This window comes from Pollachius pollachius, assembly GCF_949987615.1.
Source record: "Pollachius pollachius genome assembly, chromosome: 2".
NCBI classification, from domain to species: Eukaryota; Metazoa; Chordata; class Actinopteri; order Gadiformes; family Gadidae; genus Pollachius; species Pollachius pollachius.
Genome location: NC_136935.1, coordinates 47,674,293 through 47,693,923, shown reverse-complemented (window position 1 = coordinate 47,693,923; position 19,631 = coordinate 47,674,293). Strand labels below are relative to the sequence as shown.

Genomic DNA, 19,631 nt, shown 5'->3' with positions numbered 1-19,631 from the left:
TCTCCCTCAACCTTAAAAGAATGTAGACGCGACCCTCCCTCCTCCTGATTTGCTTAATATTCTGTGCATTGCCATAGACTTGAATAAGCAGGCCTGCAGTCAGTATTTGTGTCTACATCACTAAATCATTCTGGGTGAGGATGAGAGACGGCACAGATGAAGGGAGGGCAGAAGAAGGGGGAGATATCATAAATATCTGAAAAAGAAATGGAATTCAGGAATAAATTGTTATAGACTGATAAATGTTGTAGATGGAAGATAGAAAAAAAATATAGGGATATTGTAGCTTGACAGACCAGACTGAAAGAGGCCTTGATGGATATAAAGGTAGATAGAGACATGGCGTCATGGATAGATAGTAGTTGTGCGGGTGTGTGTATGCATACCGTCCTACTGGCTTATGTGTGTTTCCCTTTAGGATTGTCATTATACTATTTGTTAGTTGAGTCACCATACAAGGGAGACTGGAGGCTACGTTGAGTGTCTACATAATTCACACAGTACTCAATCCCCACGGGTCACAACTAACACACATAGACTCCTAATTATGGCGTGCAGAGGGAGAACGGGAAAGGGGGAAGGACAACGTTAATTACAGTCACATGATTACAAGCACTGGCACATAAACACAAATACGCACAAGGAAACACACACAAGCACACCCCCCCCCCCCCCCCCCCCCCCCCCACACGTATATATGGAAATACTTACAACCATTATTAGTGGATCACAACATTTTGTTGTTTGATCTTGGAAGCAAGTTTTAATGAACGACAATTCATGCTTATTATAATAGGCCTGTGTTGCTATTCACATCTGTTAGTAGGGAAGAAACGTAGTAATTGGTGTCTTAAACTTGTTTCCTAAATAAAAACTTGGTAAAAAAGAGAGGATTTGTACAAGATAAGCCAATTTATCAGACAACTGATGAATAAAACCTAAACATTCATCCAACCCTAGATTTAGGGTTAGGGAAGAATACATTTGGTAACAGCATTGCACATTTTTTAGTCTGGTGTTAAATAGCGATGGGTTTGAGTCTTCATTCATGCATAATGGAGTGTGTTGTGTTGGGAAATGGGAGCCAATGGAAGCAGGTGTAGGTAATTGAATAAGACCACACCTACATTTTCGTTTTTTTGATGGCACACCTTCCAAGATGGCTGACTGGTTACGAAACTGTGAGTTTACGTTTTTACTCACAGGCAAGGGCAAAAATATGTAAAGGGGACATATAAAGAGAAAGACAACATTTCTTCACCATAGCTGGAAGGTGATCATAAAATCTACACTACTAAATTCCACACATCATTCGGCTAGACTCTTAGCTAGCCAGCTAATGTCAGCCCCTCAGAGTAATGGGCCATGATCACCTGCTGTTCCAACCAGCTGGCAATCAGGGTCATCAAAATCCCTACATATAAAATCAATATGGTTGTGTGTGAGCGGCCAGCCTCTGTCATGTGTCCCATAGATATGTTCCTTCAAGAGTGTAATAGCTGTACAGTTGACACATCAACTACAACGTACAAAACCTCAATCAAACTCTAGGAAAACAATCACAGCAGGCATTATCAGTGTTTATTTTTCCAAAAGGCGTGTGTGTGTGTGTGTGTGTGTGTGTGTGTGTGTGTGTGTGTGTGTGTGTGTGTGTGTGTGTGTACAAACACCGACACACCACGGTGTTGGTAATGTGTGATGTGAAAATAACTATCAGTACGATTTTAATGGACTCCAGCGATCAAAGGCGTAAACAACCTAACTCAGAGACAAAGGTTACATGGCAACATCTTTGAAGTTATTTTTAATTATAAAGTGCCCACAATTTTACTCAGAGAGTGTAAGCCTTATGGTCGTTCAATTAAAGGGACCGTCCAATGATTTTTCGACATTTTAATGGTCTCAAGGAGTCTAATAGTAGCCTAAAAACTGCTTATACATTAATTCTGGGGATCAAAATACTCCTAGTTTTCAAAAAACTAGAACGTCTTCCCAGTGCCATTCCCTCCCGGCTAAATCACCCTGACCAATCAGCTATCTGTTTGGTCCTGTGAGTTTCAGTTGCCTTGTTGTTAGCCTCAGGAGCAACGCCAGATTTTACAATGGCTGCCAGCAATGAATACCAATCTAAAGATCAAATGAGGAACAGAACTTCAGCCAAGTCTACTGAGTGGAAGGAATGGTGGATATTTATGTGAGCCAGAATTCAACCGAGAGGAAATCTTACAGTCTAGGCTTCAGCAGCCATGTTTAGCCGATTAGCATCCCTCATTCAAGTAATAAAGTATGCTGCACGTTTCACTAATAGCTTAAAGGCTATGTTTATAAATGCAGTAATGCCATTACTTAACCATAACTTTTAGTCTATACTCCTTCACTTTCATCTTCTCATTCGATGAATAATGTAGCAATGCTGGTAAACATGCAGCGCAGAAGTTTGTAAATAGGTTTATGTCGATTTTTAACGATTTGGCGTATCTGCCTCTTGCAACGCTTTTACAGAAAGTTCCCGTAACGTCCAGTTCGACTCACGCCTGCCCCACAATGCACCATGTTCATTGTAGTCATTTGACAATATTAGACAACTCGCGTCTGTAGATTATTCTCAAGCATTTCTGTTTGGTTTGGTTGCATTTCCACAGCTTGGGACACTGTGATCCCGCTGTGACGACACTATGGGTGTCAATCTTTTGGTGTTTAACGCTTCACCTTTGATCGTCGATGTCACGATGTGATTCAAAATCTATTCTCTTTTCAAAACGATTGCCAAAATCGGTTCTCTATTCTGTATGAAGGGGTGCTTATTTCAGGATCTACTCCAGTCTACTGTGTACTAGGAAAGGGGTCTTAGCAAATGATGACTTGAAAGCAGAGTGTGTATATAAGTGCGTGTTTTTTTTTATACCCTAGACATTTAGTTAATGGAACTCACAAATCTTTCTTTCTTTATTTTCCCTCACTCTCCTTTCCAAGCTATTCCTAACCATTTTTATTGAGGATCACATCCATAATGATTTCCGTGGAGAAAAGATGTCTAAATTCAACTCTAGAATGGAAATGATAATGACATGTCACATTTAATTTGATTGGTTATATGGCTCTGATCCACTATGGAGTCAACCACCACATCGTAATACACAAATTAATTTCCACGAATTTTGAAACCTATGAAGGGATGTAAATGTACAGTACATCTACTGATAAAGGCAATGGTTCCACAGTATTGGACAATATTTCACTTAACTGCTCAACCAGCAGATTATTGCATTGCATGGTTTAACTGTCGTGTGTGTGTATGTGTGTCTGTGTGTCTGGCTGTCTGTGTGTCTTTGTCTCTGTGTGTGCCTGTGTTTGTTTGTGTGTCTCTGTGTGTGTTTGTGGGTTGGTCGGTAATTGTAAAGCACTTTGAATGGCTATACTGGCATATAATGCATGCTACATAAATGCAGGGCATTTACCAAAGGAATACATCGACAAATAGAATGTTAGCCGATAAAGCCATTTAGCAAGTGGAACGTGTGACAAATCCATAATCAAAATGCAGCATGGCACTTTTGGATTGGTCTTTGTGGACACGGTTGGATTTTAGTTATGATAATAATATGTTTTGTCCACACTATGTTAATCGCTGAGGCATAATGAATGCAGGGCGGCTGACATTTTCATTCAGTAATTAAAGGTCAACTGCGGCTATAACCCTGGAAGGTGTACTTGAAACCCATCTTGTCTGCAAGAAACTTACGTTGGTATTTTTTTCATTGAAATCAGGAACATGGACAGAGTGTGTAAATAGCAGGGAGTTAGAAGGTGAACAAACACCGAAAACTTGAGAATTCGTCTGTCATACCTGGTGTTTTTCTCAGCACTGTGTCTTCATCTTCATCATCACTATTCTACGTTCTACATTTTGAGGAGTATTTTCTCTGAGGGATGAAGAGGAACAAAAGCATTTTAGAGTGTCATAAGGGAAGGCGACCCCTCGGTGTAGCGGGGCGTCCCTTGAAAGGCGAGGATTACTGACTGTAAAGATTCCGTGGGGATTCATCACATACGCACGCATTTACGGACCTAGTTGCGCACACACACAGGCATGCAGACTCACACATTCATAAACACACATGCACACACAAAAACAAACTCTCACACACACACCCCCATTCTGTATTACACACAAAAATACTGCTACGTCTTCCTCTCTCAGTAAACTATAACAGCACCGAGTACTTCGTATTGTGTGATATTTCCCTCTGAGGCTCTGGCCCAATCTGACCCGTCCCGAACCGTACGTTTGTGGTCGGAGTAGGAGGAGGAAGAGCCCTGGAGCTGGGTCGCTGTGCCAGAGCTCTCTGGGTCCCGGACCAACGTGCGAGCTCGTCCAAAACCTGACCCTGACTCACACTCCGCGGGGCAGACGAATTCCAAACCAGGGGTGCTTCGTGACTTTCGGAGACAGGAGGACAGGAAGACCAACCATCCTTTTTCCTTTCTTCCTCGGTCGCTCCCTCATGTTTGAGCGTTCGCATCTCTGGGCTGACTGGGCCCGGCTGTCGTGAGATGCAAAGCCAGACTTTTTTGAACCTCGCTCGCAGCCCTGTGACTCAAGTTGTGCTTGTCAAGTTGCCTTAAAGAATCCTGCACTTCCTCCATTTGTGTGTTGATGTGTGTGGGTGGGAGTATCGGTGAGAGGGGTGCGGGGGGTTGTGTGTTTGTATGCATGTGCGTGTCTGTGTGATAAATGAGAGTCGAGGCTTTTAAGGATGCCAAATAAGTGGAATAGTGATTTATTTCAGAACAAAAAACAGTGAATGGTGCATGAAAGTAGAGCATAGTGTGATACAACCCCCCGCCGCTGCTCCGCTTTGTCCAGAACAATAACTGATAGCCAATGTTATGTTTTCGTTGCTTTTACATTTTTCCCCACGCCCTCTGATGTATTGTCTTAACCGCAGGGGGTGAACGCCAGATGTTGTGGATGTGGCTGTTACCGAATGGCGGCATGCAATAAAAACACGCCCTCTGTACTTTTTACAACCCGTCTCCCTTTCAACGGCTGTGTCGGCCATTTGTCTGCCTACTGCTTCCATGTGTGACTGCTGCAGCAGGCCGACATCAAATGTGTTCATAACTGTAGTCCTTTTCTTTCATCTCGAATATCCGGACCCTGTTTTCGTGGAAAAACGATTCAAAAAGCGGCGAGCCGCGTGATAGCTCGATTTTTCTGTACTTCTCTAGTTTAGAGGAGCCACTAGCTGTGGACTGCACCATACTTCTTGTGCTGCCGGTTCTGTTGTCGAGCCCCTAGTTCAGCGCCAAAGTGAAAGTGCCTCGTCTGTCTCTGAGTGCGATACAGAGGTGATGCTCAGCAAACCCATCTTCTCAGCATCCCTTGGACCAACGTTGGTCCATCCCTTGTTTTTTTTGGATCAAGAGTTGATATTAAGTGCATGTTGGAGTACAGAGGTCCATGCTGTTGACGATGGATAAGCCGTACCTCACAGAAAATGTATCTTTCACAGCTTCTCAGAATATTCTCTAGTCAGTCAGCGGTTCTTGTTTTATAAGAACACTACGGCTCAATGAGAATGGGTATTATATAAGTTAGCCAATTAATTGATTAGTCGAACGACAGAAAATGTATCAAATCCGTACCAATTAGTTGATATAGATAATGCAAGCTCATTAAGATGTCAGATTTTACTCTGGTAACAGGATATTTCTAAGTTTCTAAGTCTAAATGATTCATTAATTTATCGAAAGAAATATCATTTGATTAATCAACTCCTGCAAATAATCATGAGCTGCAGCCTGATATTGCAAGTTCGGTTTGCCGCCAAGTTTCTAAAGATTCCATTTATCTCCTTTTTGGTTTGAGTCGTTCTAACATCGATGACGTTGAATTCCTGCAAAGGCCACTGTGACGGTTACAAGAGTATTGGAGTATGCAAAAGTAAACACACATATACCCTGGACTTGCAGTTTGACAGAATGCTATTTTTTTTTTTTTTACTGCAGTATTGTGGTTAACGTTGACACCTCTTGTGCTTTCAGGTCATTCTGATCCTGACCAAGCTGTATGACTTCCACATTGGCAGTGTGACGGAGAGCACTCTGTGGAGGTGAGTATTAAGGGCTGAGCTGACATCACTGTCCTGGTGTGGTCCTGGAAGAGATTCAACTTTTCAATGCCTATATCTGGCAAGGACATTTCTGAACAGGGATCAAACTCTGTACATCAGTTTCACTATTTGATGAGATTTGAAGTACAAGCATGAAAAACAAATATTTATAAAGGTATATGTTATATTTTTTGAGAAGGATTTTTGAATGATTTATTTATTTAGGTGTAATTGAATGTAGATTTTACAATGGATATTTCACATCTCTATACATTGTTGACACTCAATATTTAATGCATACAGAATCATTGAGTGTGTTCACACAAGGTCACACACGCTGGCCCCGTGTGAGTCTCACACAACGGAGTCTGAGGGTTTTTCCGCAGGTAATCGGTGTATCAACATCATTAAAGTTTAATGCAAGGTAATAGAGCTGTAGTGCTAGAAGACAAATGGCCACATCAGACACCGTCTGATGCCTTTTAAAGTGGTTCCCAGTTGGCGCTTCAAAAGCTGAAAGAAGCTGACAGAGATGAAAAAAGTTGAGGAAAGAGGTGCTAAGAAAAGCTAAGGTTTGTGAGTTGTCAACGCTTTGGGAACGGGAAACAATGGACTCAACGCTAAGAATGAGCAGACCGGGAGAGTGACAACGATAATCAAAAGAGGCAATTATGAAAGGTCTTCTTTCGTGATTGAATTGTTTTGAAGTAATCCTACGGGATCGCCTTTTCATTAGTTTCTATGTATTAGGTTTGAAGGGTCTTGATATACAGACACTTTGTAATGCTGATGGGAATGTCTGTTTCAATTTTAATATATATATATATTTACCTTTTTCGTTGAATTTCACATCTGATGAAATATAAAACTGTGAAAAAGGCTCTTTTGTTGGGTTTCCTCCCACCTTTAAAAATACCAGTCACTTGACGTCATTGATTGCCTGCAGGTGTGAATGCTTTTTTGTTTTGTTTTTTCACAATGGATTAGCAATCTGTTCCGGAATCTAACCCCCACCCAGTGGGCCTGACCAGGATTAAGAAGATAATGAAAATGGATAGACACAGGGCATTTACTAGAAACCAGTGTGAATTAAACACAATCCCGCCATTAGGCACACTGTAAAATAATTGGACACACACACACACACACATATGCTCTCATACACACCAACATGCGCATGCTCTCACACACACACACACACACACACACACACACACACACACACACACACACACACACACAAACACACACACACATGCATGCACGCACGCACGCACGCACACACCTCTGAATGCTTTACTCACTACAATGTCACTATGTGCATATTGGGTCCATCTGTATAATAATATCCAAACCACTGGTTGCTGATTATGATGATCTGAGAAAATAGTCTTAAGACAGTCTTAGATAAGTGGTTGCTTGTGGAATAATAACTTTTGCTAGAAGTTCAAGTATGTTCCCCCTGTAAGATTGGCTCTCTACTCCCTGCCCAATCACATATCTGTAGGGTCGCTGAGAGGAGCTGAAGCAATTCATGAACACAATAACCCTTTGATAACCATAACAGGGAGCAGAAAGGATCACAGGGGTCTTACTTAAAACAGGATCCCCAGAGATGCGGGGAGATGGTTGAAGTTAAGTCACAGACACATGAGAATGAGAGAGCAAATTAGCATAGCTGAGCGGTGGCGGAACTCGGCGAAATACACGTGTCGTCGTGTGCTAACGATCGTCTGGCCGTGATTCATCGGTCTGCTAGCTGCTAATTGAGTCCACGGTTTGGTGTCGGGGAGGAGTCTGAGAGAATGTTAAACATTGGATAGGAAAATCCGATCCTGGATTATTATTTTCTTTCTTTTCAGCAAAGATCAAAAGAGTGGCGAAAACCTGAAAGTATCGCCCTGCCAGTCTGTCAGACGTAATGAACATCCTGACCTTATACCATGTTGGCCAATCCGTCAGTCACTCTCCCTAATATTCAAAGGTGCGTTCTGAGCTTGGTGGCATGGAGGGGAGTCTGCGAAGGTCGGATTCTCGCCGCGGACAATAAATCAAACCTCCCAAAGCTTCCTCTGAGCTTTTTCTTACCTGCCCTCAAAATAGTCTTGTTTGTCAGTGTAAGAGCATTTGTGAAAGTCCTAACTGTCCAGTGAAGTACACAAATCACCGGCAAGCGCGAGCACTGCTCAGGTTTGTAGACACGTCTCTCACAAACGAGACGGGCCATTGAACTTTGTCCACTTTCAGAACTCCTCTCCAGAATACGTCAGTGAGTCTTAATTGAAATCGAGACAGATCTTGGTCACATCATTATTCTCTGTTTATCCAGGAGCTAATTTAGACAGATTCTATTGACTGTGATCCTTTCCTTCCGGCCACGTTCATTCTAGGGTTGCATCTATTCTGAAATCCTTACATTGAATCCATGCGATCCGGCACTGTGGTTGATCATGTCTGCATTCATTTAGTAGAAGGTTGCCAACTTTGGGTATCTGGCTCGAGTGTGTTTTGCATGTTCTCGCACTTAATCACATGCATATATTTGGACTAATTTAAGCATGAGGGTTTAAAAAAGTAGACAGCTTTCACATGTGGCAGGAGCGGGAGCCTAATTAGGTCTAAGATTTAAGGATCTAGCCTGACAACGCCCACGCCCCTGAATAGTTCCACCCAGGGAATACTCACAATTTCACAGTATTAAACATACGCTAACTCAATAAAGGACACACAGGCGCGTTCACTAATTAAAGTCAAAGATGTGAGGTTTCCAATATCAAAATCTTGCTTAAATGCCTTCTTGGCTCCTTGCTGTAATCTTCACCAGCTGTCCAATCAACACTGTGATATGCATCGCAGACCAATCAGGGAGCCATTTCAGATACCGATACTTCTAGAGTCAAAGTCGTTCGCTTGGTTTAACTATAACGATTTGATCATGAGACCTGTTTATCTCTGTTGCTGTCACAGTGTTTTGGCGGGGGAATTGTTTGGGCAGCGAGTGAGGCTGAAGGTGAAAGCGTGTGTCACACGCCAAAAGTGTGGAGAGCTGGCCACTCTGATTTGAAATTAGGATCCGCAGCTCTCCTTGAATCATGTTTGACCCCTAACCTTAGCTGTCCAAATCCGAACCATCATCTGCATTGATGTATCTTGTAGCCACTTGAGTTAAGCTCATAATCCGACCAGAATTTGGAAAGTGATATATGTCTATTTCTGTTAGGACCCTGATATTCAACACTTTCCTTTGACAAAAAAAACAACTACAACCCTGTTTCAGGATTTTTTCATAATAATGGTGGCTAGACACTATACTCCCAGAACATAGTTATTATTGCTACGATATGTGAATGGGAGTCTTTTAAATGTTATTAACATCAATATTATTACGATATGTATATTGTCATAATTTAAATGCTATTAGCATGAATGCAGATTAGGTATCCTGTGATGTCTCTTAATGTCATTACTTAACTTGGATTAATGATATGACGACTTAATCATTGATAAGTCCAATTTATAATTTTTAAGAATGATCAAAGGAACAATCCCAACCCCCGCTCAGATGTTAGTTGATGATTCAATCATCTTGTTAAATATCCAGCAAATATTCATTCCGGTTTATTTTCTAGGGGACATTACCCGCTTAAGTCACTTTGTCCCGGTTCATTAACACCCATTTTCACATCTAATTTCTGGAGATTTTAGTGTAATTATTTTTGATTTAATTGGTATGATTCTAGTTTTGATTGGAGCAAAAAAAAAAAACTTTTCCTTTGTAGACTAGTGCTACTAGTCTACAAAGTTTGCTTGCTTGAATCGAAAACTACAAATCAGATTGTGCTCACGAGTATGTTTGTTTTGGAGGATTTGTCCTTTTACGTATAATTTATTGGCATTGAGGACGTTTAAGCGGTATTATTATTAAGCAGCGTAAACACAGGTGAGTGCTTCAGCGGTGAAGAATTGCATAATACAACAGAATATATGGATGTAAATTATTGACATTTAGAATTTCCACGTTTGAATGCCGCACATCCTTGGTTCAGCTCACATTGAGCGGCTAATGCTAACATTGTCTAACTACCCACAAGAAACCCCTTCCAGGAGAACAAGGTTTTGTTTGTTAAAGAATCGCTTTGCACTTTTTGGTCATCTGACCTTTTTACATTTTCTTGACTTCAAAGCAGCCGATAGATTTGTATCAAATAACCTTTCTTTGGTGGTGTGCATCAGTAGCTGAAAATGTTATGATTTTTCAGATGCGAAGCGACGAATAAAGTGGCAAATGTCAGCTGTAGCAGAAGATAAAGATCTAGTTCCAAGGAGGGAAGAAAGTTAAACTATCTCGCTGTGGTAGGATTTGAGACTGGTAAAGGTTGAAGGATGTGGAGAGGTTAAAGGTAGATTCAATTTATTTATTTTGTGTGGGGGAGGTTAAGGTTAGGTGTTTGGGTGCATAGGCTTACTGTTAGTGAGGTTTTGGGTTTGGGCTGCAAGGTATATGTTAAGGCTCATTTTAAAAAGTAATCTTAAAAGAGTGGAAAGAAAACTCCCTATGTCGCATTGTGTCCATGTCGGGGCATGTTTATGTGTGAAATAAATAACTCTAAATATCTTGCAACAAAATGTCTGGATTTGTTGCAATGTATTACATAATGCTGGGGCATTAAGTTGGTGTCTATATATAAATAATGTGTTTGCGTGCGTGCGTGCGTGTGCGTGCATGTGTGTGCGTGCGTGCGTGTCTGTGTGTGTGCTTGACAGGAATAACAAAAGTGAAAGAACAATGGAGCGTGAAAGAAAAGTGAAATCCTTCAGTGGGATTGCCCACTTATTGCCGGTTTCATTTAGAAAACACTCAAGTCAATTCTCCCGTCTTCGTCTGGTAATTTAGCCCGCACTGGAGTACCAGGGAGATGGATAGACAGAAACAAAGTAAGAGAGAGAGAGAGAGAGAGAGAGAGAGAGAGAGAGAGAGAGAGAGAGAGAGAGAGCGAGAGACTCCGACTTGTCATCCCCTACTATCCTCACGCTCGCTCGCCCGTGTGCCAGGATGAGGTCACCCAGGGGTGAGGAGTGACATCCTCTCAAATTGCATCATTTTGCTGAGCATGCTCTTAGGCTGTTTGATATTTCACAGGTCAGTACCTATAATAAGAACCCGGTGCGTGGAGAAGAGGGCCCAGCTGATGTCTCTGACCTTTCGCAATTGGACTTGAAATGCACCTTGAAGGCCGGGGTAGGATGAGGAGGCGGCAACTTTCTTAGGCTACACTTTTTCTGACAGCCTTTCTGGGGAAAGAATTGGGTTGTTATATTCGCCACAGAAGTAAATTTGGAGGCATTTGAAGGAGGGGGGGGGGGGGGGGGGGGGGTCGTAGAGGACATGTTTGTAGCAAGGAGAAATGGAGGTAATTGATGAGCAGGAATCTCTGCCCGATCTTGGAGCCGTCGGGTTTGTTTTACACTCCCACTTTGTTGTAACACTCTTTTCACGTTCTGTGGTGATAACCGTCTGTCCTGCCAGGCACGCACAACATGTTTGTCAAACTAAAAATGATTTCCTCTGTATTATTATTCATAAGCAGCTGTTGGCTGGGATTCACAGGCAATATATGCCCAAGCATTGCTGCTTATACCCCCTCATTTGCCTAACCACGAAGCATATTAAATGGATTAACAAGACGACGAAGTAGCCAAGCGTTATTGTCCAAACTATCCACATTTGTCGAACCAACAATCATGAAAAAAGTATAAACCTGTCGTGTGCATTGCGTTTCATCGCGATTAACATGCAAGGTGGCACACGTTGGAAAAACATCGCTTTATCGAAGCTCCAAAAGGAACTCCTTGTCCCTCACCTCCCTGTCTAGTGCTAATAAACAATAAACAACTCCATTTTCTGTTTCCTTGTTTTGTTTTTTTTCCCCATACTGCATTGTTATTCGAAAAGGTCATTTTAATGCTGCTTCCCCGCATTATTTTAATTCCTACCTTTTTAATTACACACTCTGGAGCATTTCCCTGTTTCCTGAAGCCGTTTCTCATTTGCTGCTTGTCATAATAGCAAATGGTGAATTCCATCACCAGAAGGCAATGGGGGGATTTCACACAATCCCATTCTGTGTGTTTGTGACACTGCCTGAGTCAGTGTTTGGCTTTCACACGCGGTAAACACGTTGTTCACTCATCGGCCCTTTTAGATGGGGTATAATAAAACATACAACATTCTTATTGTTAATTCCTCTGCAGTATATCAAATAACAAAGGGCCCAGCTGCCTCCGGTGATATCATTCAGACTCTAGTGAGGATTGCTGGAGAAGGGGGGAGATGCATGCCTGCAAATCTATCTCGCTATTAGTCATGTTTCCCCCGGGTAACGGCACAAACTAATCTGCCTGTCCAGCCCCATGAAGATGGTGCTCGTTGAGAGAGTGGCTTCATGCCGCTGTGGAACTGGGGAGGGTGAGGGATTGCTTTTCATTTGATACGCCAAGATCTAAGCTGTTCCAATGACTTATCGCATGATTTATTGTGTTTTGAATTTATCCTATTCTTATTGTTACGATGCAAGCTACTAAAATTAAAATAGGAATAACAAAACACATGTCTGTGTTAGGACTTTGGGGTTCACTGTCTATGTTAGACAAAGCTTCATTCATGGAATCTACACTCGTTTTGTTGTATTTTTTATTTACATTTCTGTATTCCGCCAGGGAATCGATTTTCAAGTGCAGCAGCCAAACGTATGATTAAATGTCCTATGTTGGTGAATGGCGTTGGGTAGGCCCTGGATCTCTGACAACACCACAGCTTATCTGAAATGACACAAATATCCCAGGGAGAACTTTGGGCCGACGTGGGTCGCCCTGGAGCTTTATGTCGAAGCCGGCCTTTGATTGGTCGGTTGGCGCTCAAGCCCCGGTTCCTGTCTTTGCTTCATCCAAACCAACTGGCTCAAAGTTGCGTGACGCCCGGCCACAGAGCGAACATGGCCGCCCACAGGCTTTTAGGGGTTGAGGTGATGGCTGGCCGGGCACCAACTCAGTGACAAGTAGGCCGGCCGACTTTGGGACACAGAGGTGTCTACGGCTTGTGCAGAAAAATCCTTTCCCTTTACTGTTGTGTATTCAAAACAGCAGCAACGATTTGTTGAGCATGTCAGGGGCAATACATACCCTTCTCATCTATCCTTCAAGTTGTTCCATACCTTGGTGCTTTTTGTGTTATTCCGGGCTTCACTCGGGCTGTTCTATCTGCTCCATTGTGTCCAATAGCAGTTGGAGACGAAATGGAGACAAAGAGGTCGTTTAAAAGTGTTGTTGAGTGTTCTGGTATAGCTCTCACTCTCCTCCCGGCAGAAGCTTGTTTACCCTGTCTGGGTAATGAAATAAAAAACTAAATGTTGCAGCATGATGCATGAAGGGAGATGAGCAAGCCATCCCACTAAAATACTTTTAAGTTTAGACTATTTCGAAAAGACTTTGAGAAAGATTTCCGTCTGACTTTTATTGGCTTGTTTTTATGTTGTATTTTTGTTTTTTATACATATTTTAACCTGGTTCAGTCAAAGTCATGGGAAACAGCTGGCACGCGGCTGAACAATTGCAGTTGTGTGCCATTCATCGCCGCTGAGTGATGTCTCGGCAGTGACAGCGAAGGAGGGAGTGATTTAGATTTGGAAATTCTTCATATAGAGTGTATGATGAGCATAAATCAAAGCAGGTAGCAGTACTATAAATCAATAGTTTATGTGCTACTCTCCTTCATTATAAATGGCTGCCTAACGTAGGGAAGATGGAGGGGATTTTTTGGGGGGTTTGCCTCACTTTGTCTCATCTGACTTTGGCTATTATCCAAGAGCGCAAGCTTTGTTGATGCGTGCTCACAGGAGTTTTTCGGGGATATAGCTTGACAGCTCATTAAGCTGTCACTGATTTCTGCAATAGGGATGGGTTTGACCACACCAGACCATGACACATTTAGCAATCTTTCAGAAGTAGACACACATTTCAGGAAAATGGGACACAGATTTGTTTTACAAGAACACCTCATACCTAAGATTGACAATGTGCTAATTTTCCTCTAATTGTCCCAAATACTTTAACTGTGACAACGCCCACTAGCCCTTGTATTTACTTCCCATTGATTGCATTTTAGTCTGAACTGCCCGTATCCATTTCAGAAAAGTTATCTATAAAAGTTGTGCTCATCACTTACAAATGTAAATCTACACTAAAGCCGTCCTATTATTTTTGGATAGCAAAATTAGAACAAGATTAACTTTCATAACCTAAGTACTAGCAACCAATCTAAAATGACTGCACTTGGCTGAAACAATGCAATACAACTGCAATTTTGGACCGGATGTGAGTGGATCCTGCCAGCAGATCAAGATAATACACCCACTTTTAAGAGCCCACAAAAACAAAAATGTTGCTTAATGTTTTAAGACAATTATATCTCAAAGCCTGCTTGCATGTGAACAGGCTACTTGTCCTGCTGGCGCTAGCAGTGCCAAATTCAAAGTGCTATGAATTGATCGCAAAGAAAGAGCACAGATACGGTTTGGCTATCCCCACCGCTCAGAGCATCCTCCACCACAGAGCTCCTCTCCCCCCCCCCCCCCCTTTAGCACATGAACCCCTTCCTCCACCTGACCCCAACATGTCGGTTTTTATCACTAACAACACTCCAGAGGAACCTTCAGCACTGCTCCCTCCGAAACCTCAACCCACCCAGACCACTGGTTTCTGGCTCTGGGCCACTGGGCACTGGCCTCTCCCTGCCCTCCCCCCATGCCTCTCCTCCACACTTCCCCATGTCTCCCCCGCGCCCCCCAGCCAGCAGGGGAGGTTGATCCATTCTGCCACTGTGAATAAAGAACACCAGTCATTTCCCTTCTTCTCCTCCTACTCTTCCTCTTCCTGGGCTTTCGGGAAGTCAGAAGCAACCCACGTCAAGGATTTCATCACCCTCCCCAACCACCCACCACCCCCGCTCTGTCTCGTCTTTCCCGGGGGAGCCGTCAACCCCTCCCCCCCTCTCCTTCCCTCCTGCTGTGATCCATTGAGAGGGTGGCAGCGGGTTCAGCGGTGATGTGTTGAGGGAGTTGAGAGAAGGTCTGGCGCTGGTGTCGTCCGGGGCCGTGAGTCATGAGCCCCGCGATGTGTTTCAGGTCAGCGGCCACCGCACCGCAGAAGCACGGAGTGGACAGGAGGAGGTTGTCACCGTAGGGACTGTCTTACGTGGTCTGCAACAGAAAAACAAGAAAAAAAGGAGAAGACGGAAAAAACTCTCAGACCTCATGCAAAAATAATCACCACCTCGAGGGGCCCTGAAAAGATGTCAAAGTTTCCTACTTCTCTTTAAAGTTTCATCCTTGGAAGCCAGGCGTTCTGGGGCGAGTTCAAGTCGAGACACTTGTTCACTCGCTGGCATGGCTGGATGGAGAAGAGCTTGTTGAGAGGGGGAGATGCTGAGGACACGTGTAGTCACTTAAAGCAATCAGTGGATGATGTCAGCCACCTCTTCACCGCATCATCTAAACATATTGCTTAAAGGTGTCTAGGCAACACTATCAATGATGCAATTAGGCGTTGATCTGTTAATTGGTGCAAGGGATGCAAAATATGACACACAGTACACAATGTCCGGCAAAATATGACGCACAGTACACAATGTCCGGAGGCTGTGCTTTGTACCGCTGGACTGGAGCTGAAGTTCTCAGCCATTTCTCAGGACTGGTAGTTTTCAGCCTGAGGAGAGGCAAGACCATTGCAGAGTAAGGGTTATATTATCTTATTATCTAAAAAAAATTGTTGTAATGAACTGCAATCTCAAGGTGTATAACAACATAGTGGATTGTTGAAAGAAAGAATTTGACACGTAGCACATTATTGCTTTCGTCCCTGTTGTTATTCTTTCATGCCCTGCTGTCCGTATATCTGACATGTATTTCAGTGACAAGTCTGCTGGCCACTAGAGTGCTGTACCTGCTAACATCTGCTAGCCACTAGAGTGCTGTACTACCTGCTAGAGTTGGCTCAGTCGCAAACGAATCAGTATGAATGAACAAATCTTTAAGATGAACGAACCGAACTGGTTCCTCTCTCTCTTTCGTCTCCTTCGTCTCGTTCGTTCTCAGACTCCACTCCTCCCAGACCCACAACTCGCTGACTCGCTGACAGTTTGTTCACTCACTGTGTGAGTGGTGAGGAGGGACCGACTGAGAGACGTCACGACTCACGAGAGCCAGCCAATCGTACGCTGTTCTAGGACTGAGTCTAGGACGCTCTCGTTGAATTTTAGTCAATGAGAGACAGAAATCAACCGGTTTCTTGGGGAAAGAACAAATGGGCTTATTCCCATTGGCCATCTGTTGCATGGAAGTATTTAAAGGATACATTGTACGTATTTATAATTCGAAATTCGTCTCAGCCTTTATACCACATTTTTCACAACCTACCAGTTCTCGTTGTGAAGACTAGTCATGAGCCATTCGTTTCAATGGGAATGGCGACGGTATACTTTCAACATTAAGTATACATATCTATCATTTGAAATTCGTCCCAGCCTTTATACCACATATACTCTGGGGTATATAGCATATAACCGCGTTGTCTGATTACAGTTTAATGCATTTTTCACAATTAACCAGCCCTCATTTTGAAGCCAGTGTTAATTTTGGCAGCTAGATTTAGTCTTGGGCTGCACAGGGTTCTGTTTATGGGAGCCTAAAACACCCGGGACCCCACCATCATTGCTAAATCAAGTCTATTATCTTGCTGATATGTTAAACATCCAATAATCAACTACACCCCCCCCCCCATCCCGCTGCTTTTGGTTAAAGTTGTAATGTTGACGTTTGAGAATGAGAACGAGGGAGGCGCTGACTCAGAGAACCGTGCATGATTCGATTCACCGCTACCGGAAACTCGACTGAACAAACGAACGAACAAACGATTCACGAACGACTCCTCTTGGCGAACTGAATGACGCGAACTGAATCACGGAAACGAATCGCTAAATCCAACCCTACTATCTGCTAACGTCTGCTAGCCACTACAGTGCTCTGCTACCTGCTAACGTCTGCTAGCCACTACAGTGCTGTGCTACCTGCTAACGTCTGCTAGCCACTACAGTGCTGTGCTACCTGCTAACGTCTGCTAGCCACTACAGTCCTGTGCTACCTGCTAACTTCTGCTAGCCACTACAGTCCTGTGCTACCTGCTAACGTCTGCTAGCCACTACAGTGCTGTGCTACCTGCTAACGTCTGCTAGCCACTACAGTGCTGTGCTACCTGCTAACGTCTGCTAGCCACTACAGTGCTGTGCTACCTGCTAACGTCTGCTAGCCACTACAGTGCTGTGCTACCTGCTAACGTCTGCTAGCCACTACAGTGCTGTGCTACCTGCTAACGTCTGCTAGCCACTACAGTGCTGTACTACCTGCTAACGTCTGCTAGCCACTGCAGTCCTGTGCTACCTGCTAACGTCTGCTAGCCACTACAGTCCTGTGCTACCTGCTGACGTCTGCTAGCCACTGCAGATCCTTAGTACCTGCTAATGTCTCTCAATCTCAGGGAATGGCACTTCTCCAAAGCCCGTTCCATTACGCTTGACTGAATTCTTACATTTGCCAAGAGATTGTAGCAGCTAATATGCCTTAGGTGAGTGTCTGTGTGTGTTTGTGTGTGTATTTGTACAGTGGGTGTGTGTATTTCTATGTGTATTTGTGTGTGTGTGTGTGTGTATGCGCGCGTCAGATAGATTGTGCGTACTGTTTGGATAGTGTATGTATGGGTATTGCACATGTACGTGTACGCATATGTGCGCGTATGTAATGTAAAAACATGCCTCTGTGGGCGTGAACCAGTTGGCGCACTTGACGGCATACGTTAGTATGCACTGGAGTGCTGTTGGGGGTAAGTGAATATTGTGGAGATGAACTCCCTGACAGCTTGTACATTGTGAGGGATGCACTGCTGATGTGAGCAGAGGCTATTAAACCTCACATCTGCTGCCTCGGCGCTCGCTGACGTATCGCAGAGAATTTTGGAAAATCTTTCCTCACATCTACCTCTGCCATTTGAGATCGATTCGGTTTTCGGAATGTTGATCCCCGTCGCAGTGGCAATCGCCGGGATCAGCAGAATTTGTTATTGCTCATAAGATGAAGGCAACCTTTTGCGGTTATTTATTTCTATTTTGAGGCAAACGCTGACTTATTCAGGGCATATGCATCGAGCATCCACAGTTCGTGGCTCGAGTGATATCATGGTCCGCAGGGCCTATCCCTGGTCATTTATCATTTAGCCCAGTGTCTGTCTGCAAGAGAAGACATTCAAACGTCGTTATGAATCCCGATTCTGGAGGCATTGTTTGGTCAAGAGTTATTTTGGGTCATGTCGATGTTTTCTTTCTGTGTTTGATCCAATGTACTTTGGTTGTTTTGCGTTGATCTTTTAGTGGCACAATCTTAAGATTCATGAACAAGATTAGCAGTTTTCTCAGCAACCACACTAATTTGGGTTTTCTCATCACCTATGTCAAACGTTATCACTGTGAACCTAAAGCACATCTCGATGTTTACTCTCTTGATAAAATGGGCTAAAACAACATGAACAATGTTGAGTCGATGCCAAGAAAGCAATGGCAGAATGAACGAGTGAATACATACATGAATGCAGAATGCTAGTACAGTGTACACATATGTGGATTTGTTCGGTGAGGCGTCCGTGTGTGTCTCTCTGCGTTTCACTGTGGGTGCAGCAGTTGGCAGATTCTGAAAATCACTCCATCATGTTTTGTGCATGACTCCCCGTGTTCTGCCCTTGCTGTGGTCTTTTCTTCCAACAGCCAGCTCTACTTTTGTCCGAAAAAAGGGCCACGCAGCCTGAGCTTGTTTTGATCTGAATCAACAAAATACTTCAGATGTATTTTTTAAGAAGGCGTTCCACCGGAGTTCGGTGCTTTGTTTGATGCTCCTGGGAGCCGGACAGGATTGAGTGGGAGTGCATGGTCTTTCTCTCTCTCTCTCTTTAACTTTTCCTCCCTTTCTCTCCCTCTCTTCTCTCCATCTTGTTTCTTTGACCACTCTCTCTCCCCCCTCTCTCTATCCACCTGTGTTGGTCTCCCCCCTCTCTCCCCCCTCTCTCCCCCCTATCTACCCCCTCCCCAGAGTGTGCAGTGTGCTTTCTACGTCAAACTGTTACGCTTTATTGGCTGCCATCTGGACATGCCTCACACACTCCCTAATGAGAACTCTGACCACTCTTTGCTTCTGTGCTTCTAGTGTCTTTCTTTGTAAAAGCACCATCAAAAACTGTTCGATATACATGACACAATCATTATGCTTAGATGTTGACTATGATCGACATCTTAAATCACATTTTAATATCATGATTCAATGATTCAATATTTGTGAGTATGTATTCCTATTTTTTTCAGGAACTCTTTGTCTCACAACTCTGCTAACCATTTATTCATTTGGCAGACTCTTTTTTTGACGC

General features: G+C 43.4%; 1 protein-coding gene across 1 annotated transcript in view; it reads left to right on the top strand.

Moving 5' to 3' along the window:
• sorcs3a (sortilin related VPS10 domain containing receptor 3a) overlaps positions 1 to 19,631 on the top strand; it is a gene marked incomplete at both ends in the record, with an annotated part of 138,223 nt that overhangs the window by 53,603 nt on the left and 64,989 nt on the right. The window contains one exon of the mRNA XM_079730942.1: positions 6,049 to 6,116. Within this exon, the coding sequence (XP_079587068.1) occupies positions 6,049 to 6,116 (68 nt within the window). The remainder of the gene's footprint in view (positions 1 to 6,048; positions 6,117 to 19,631) is intronic.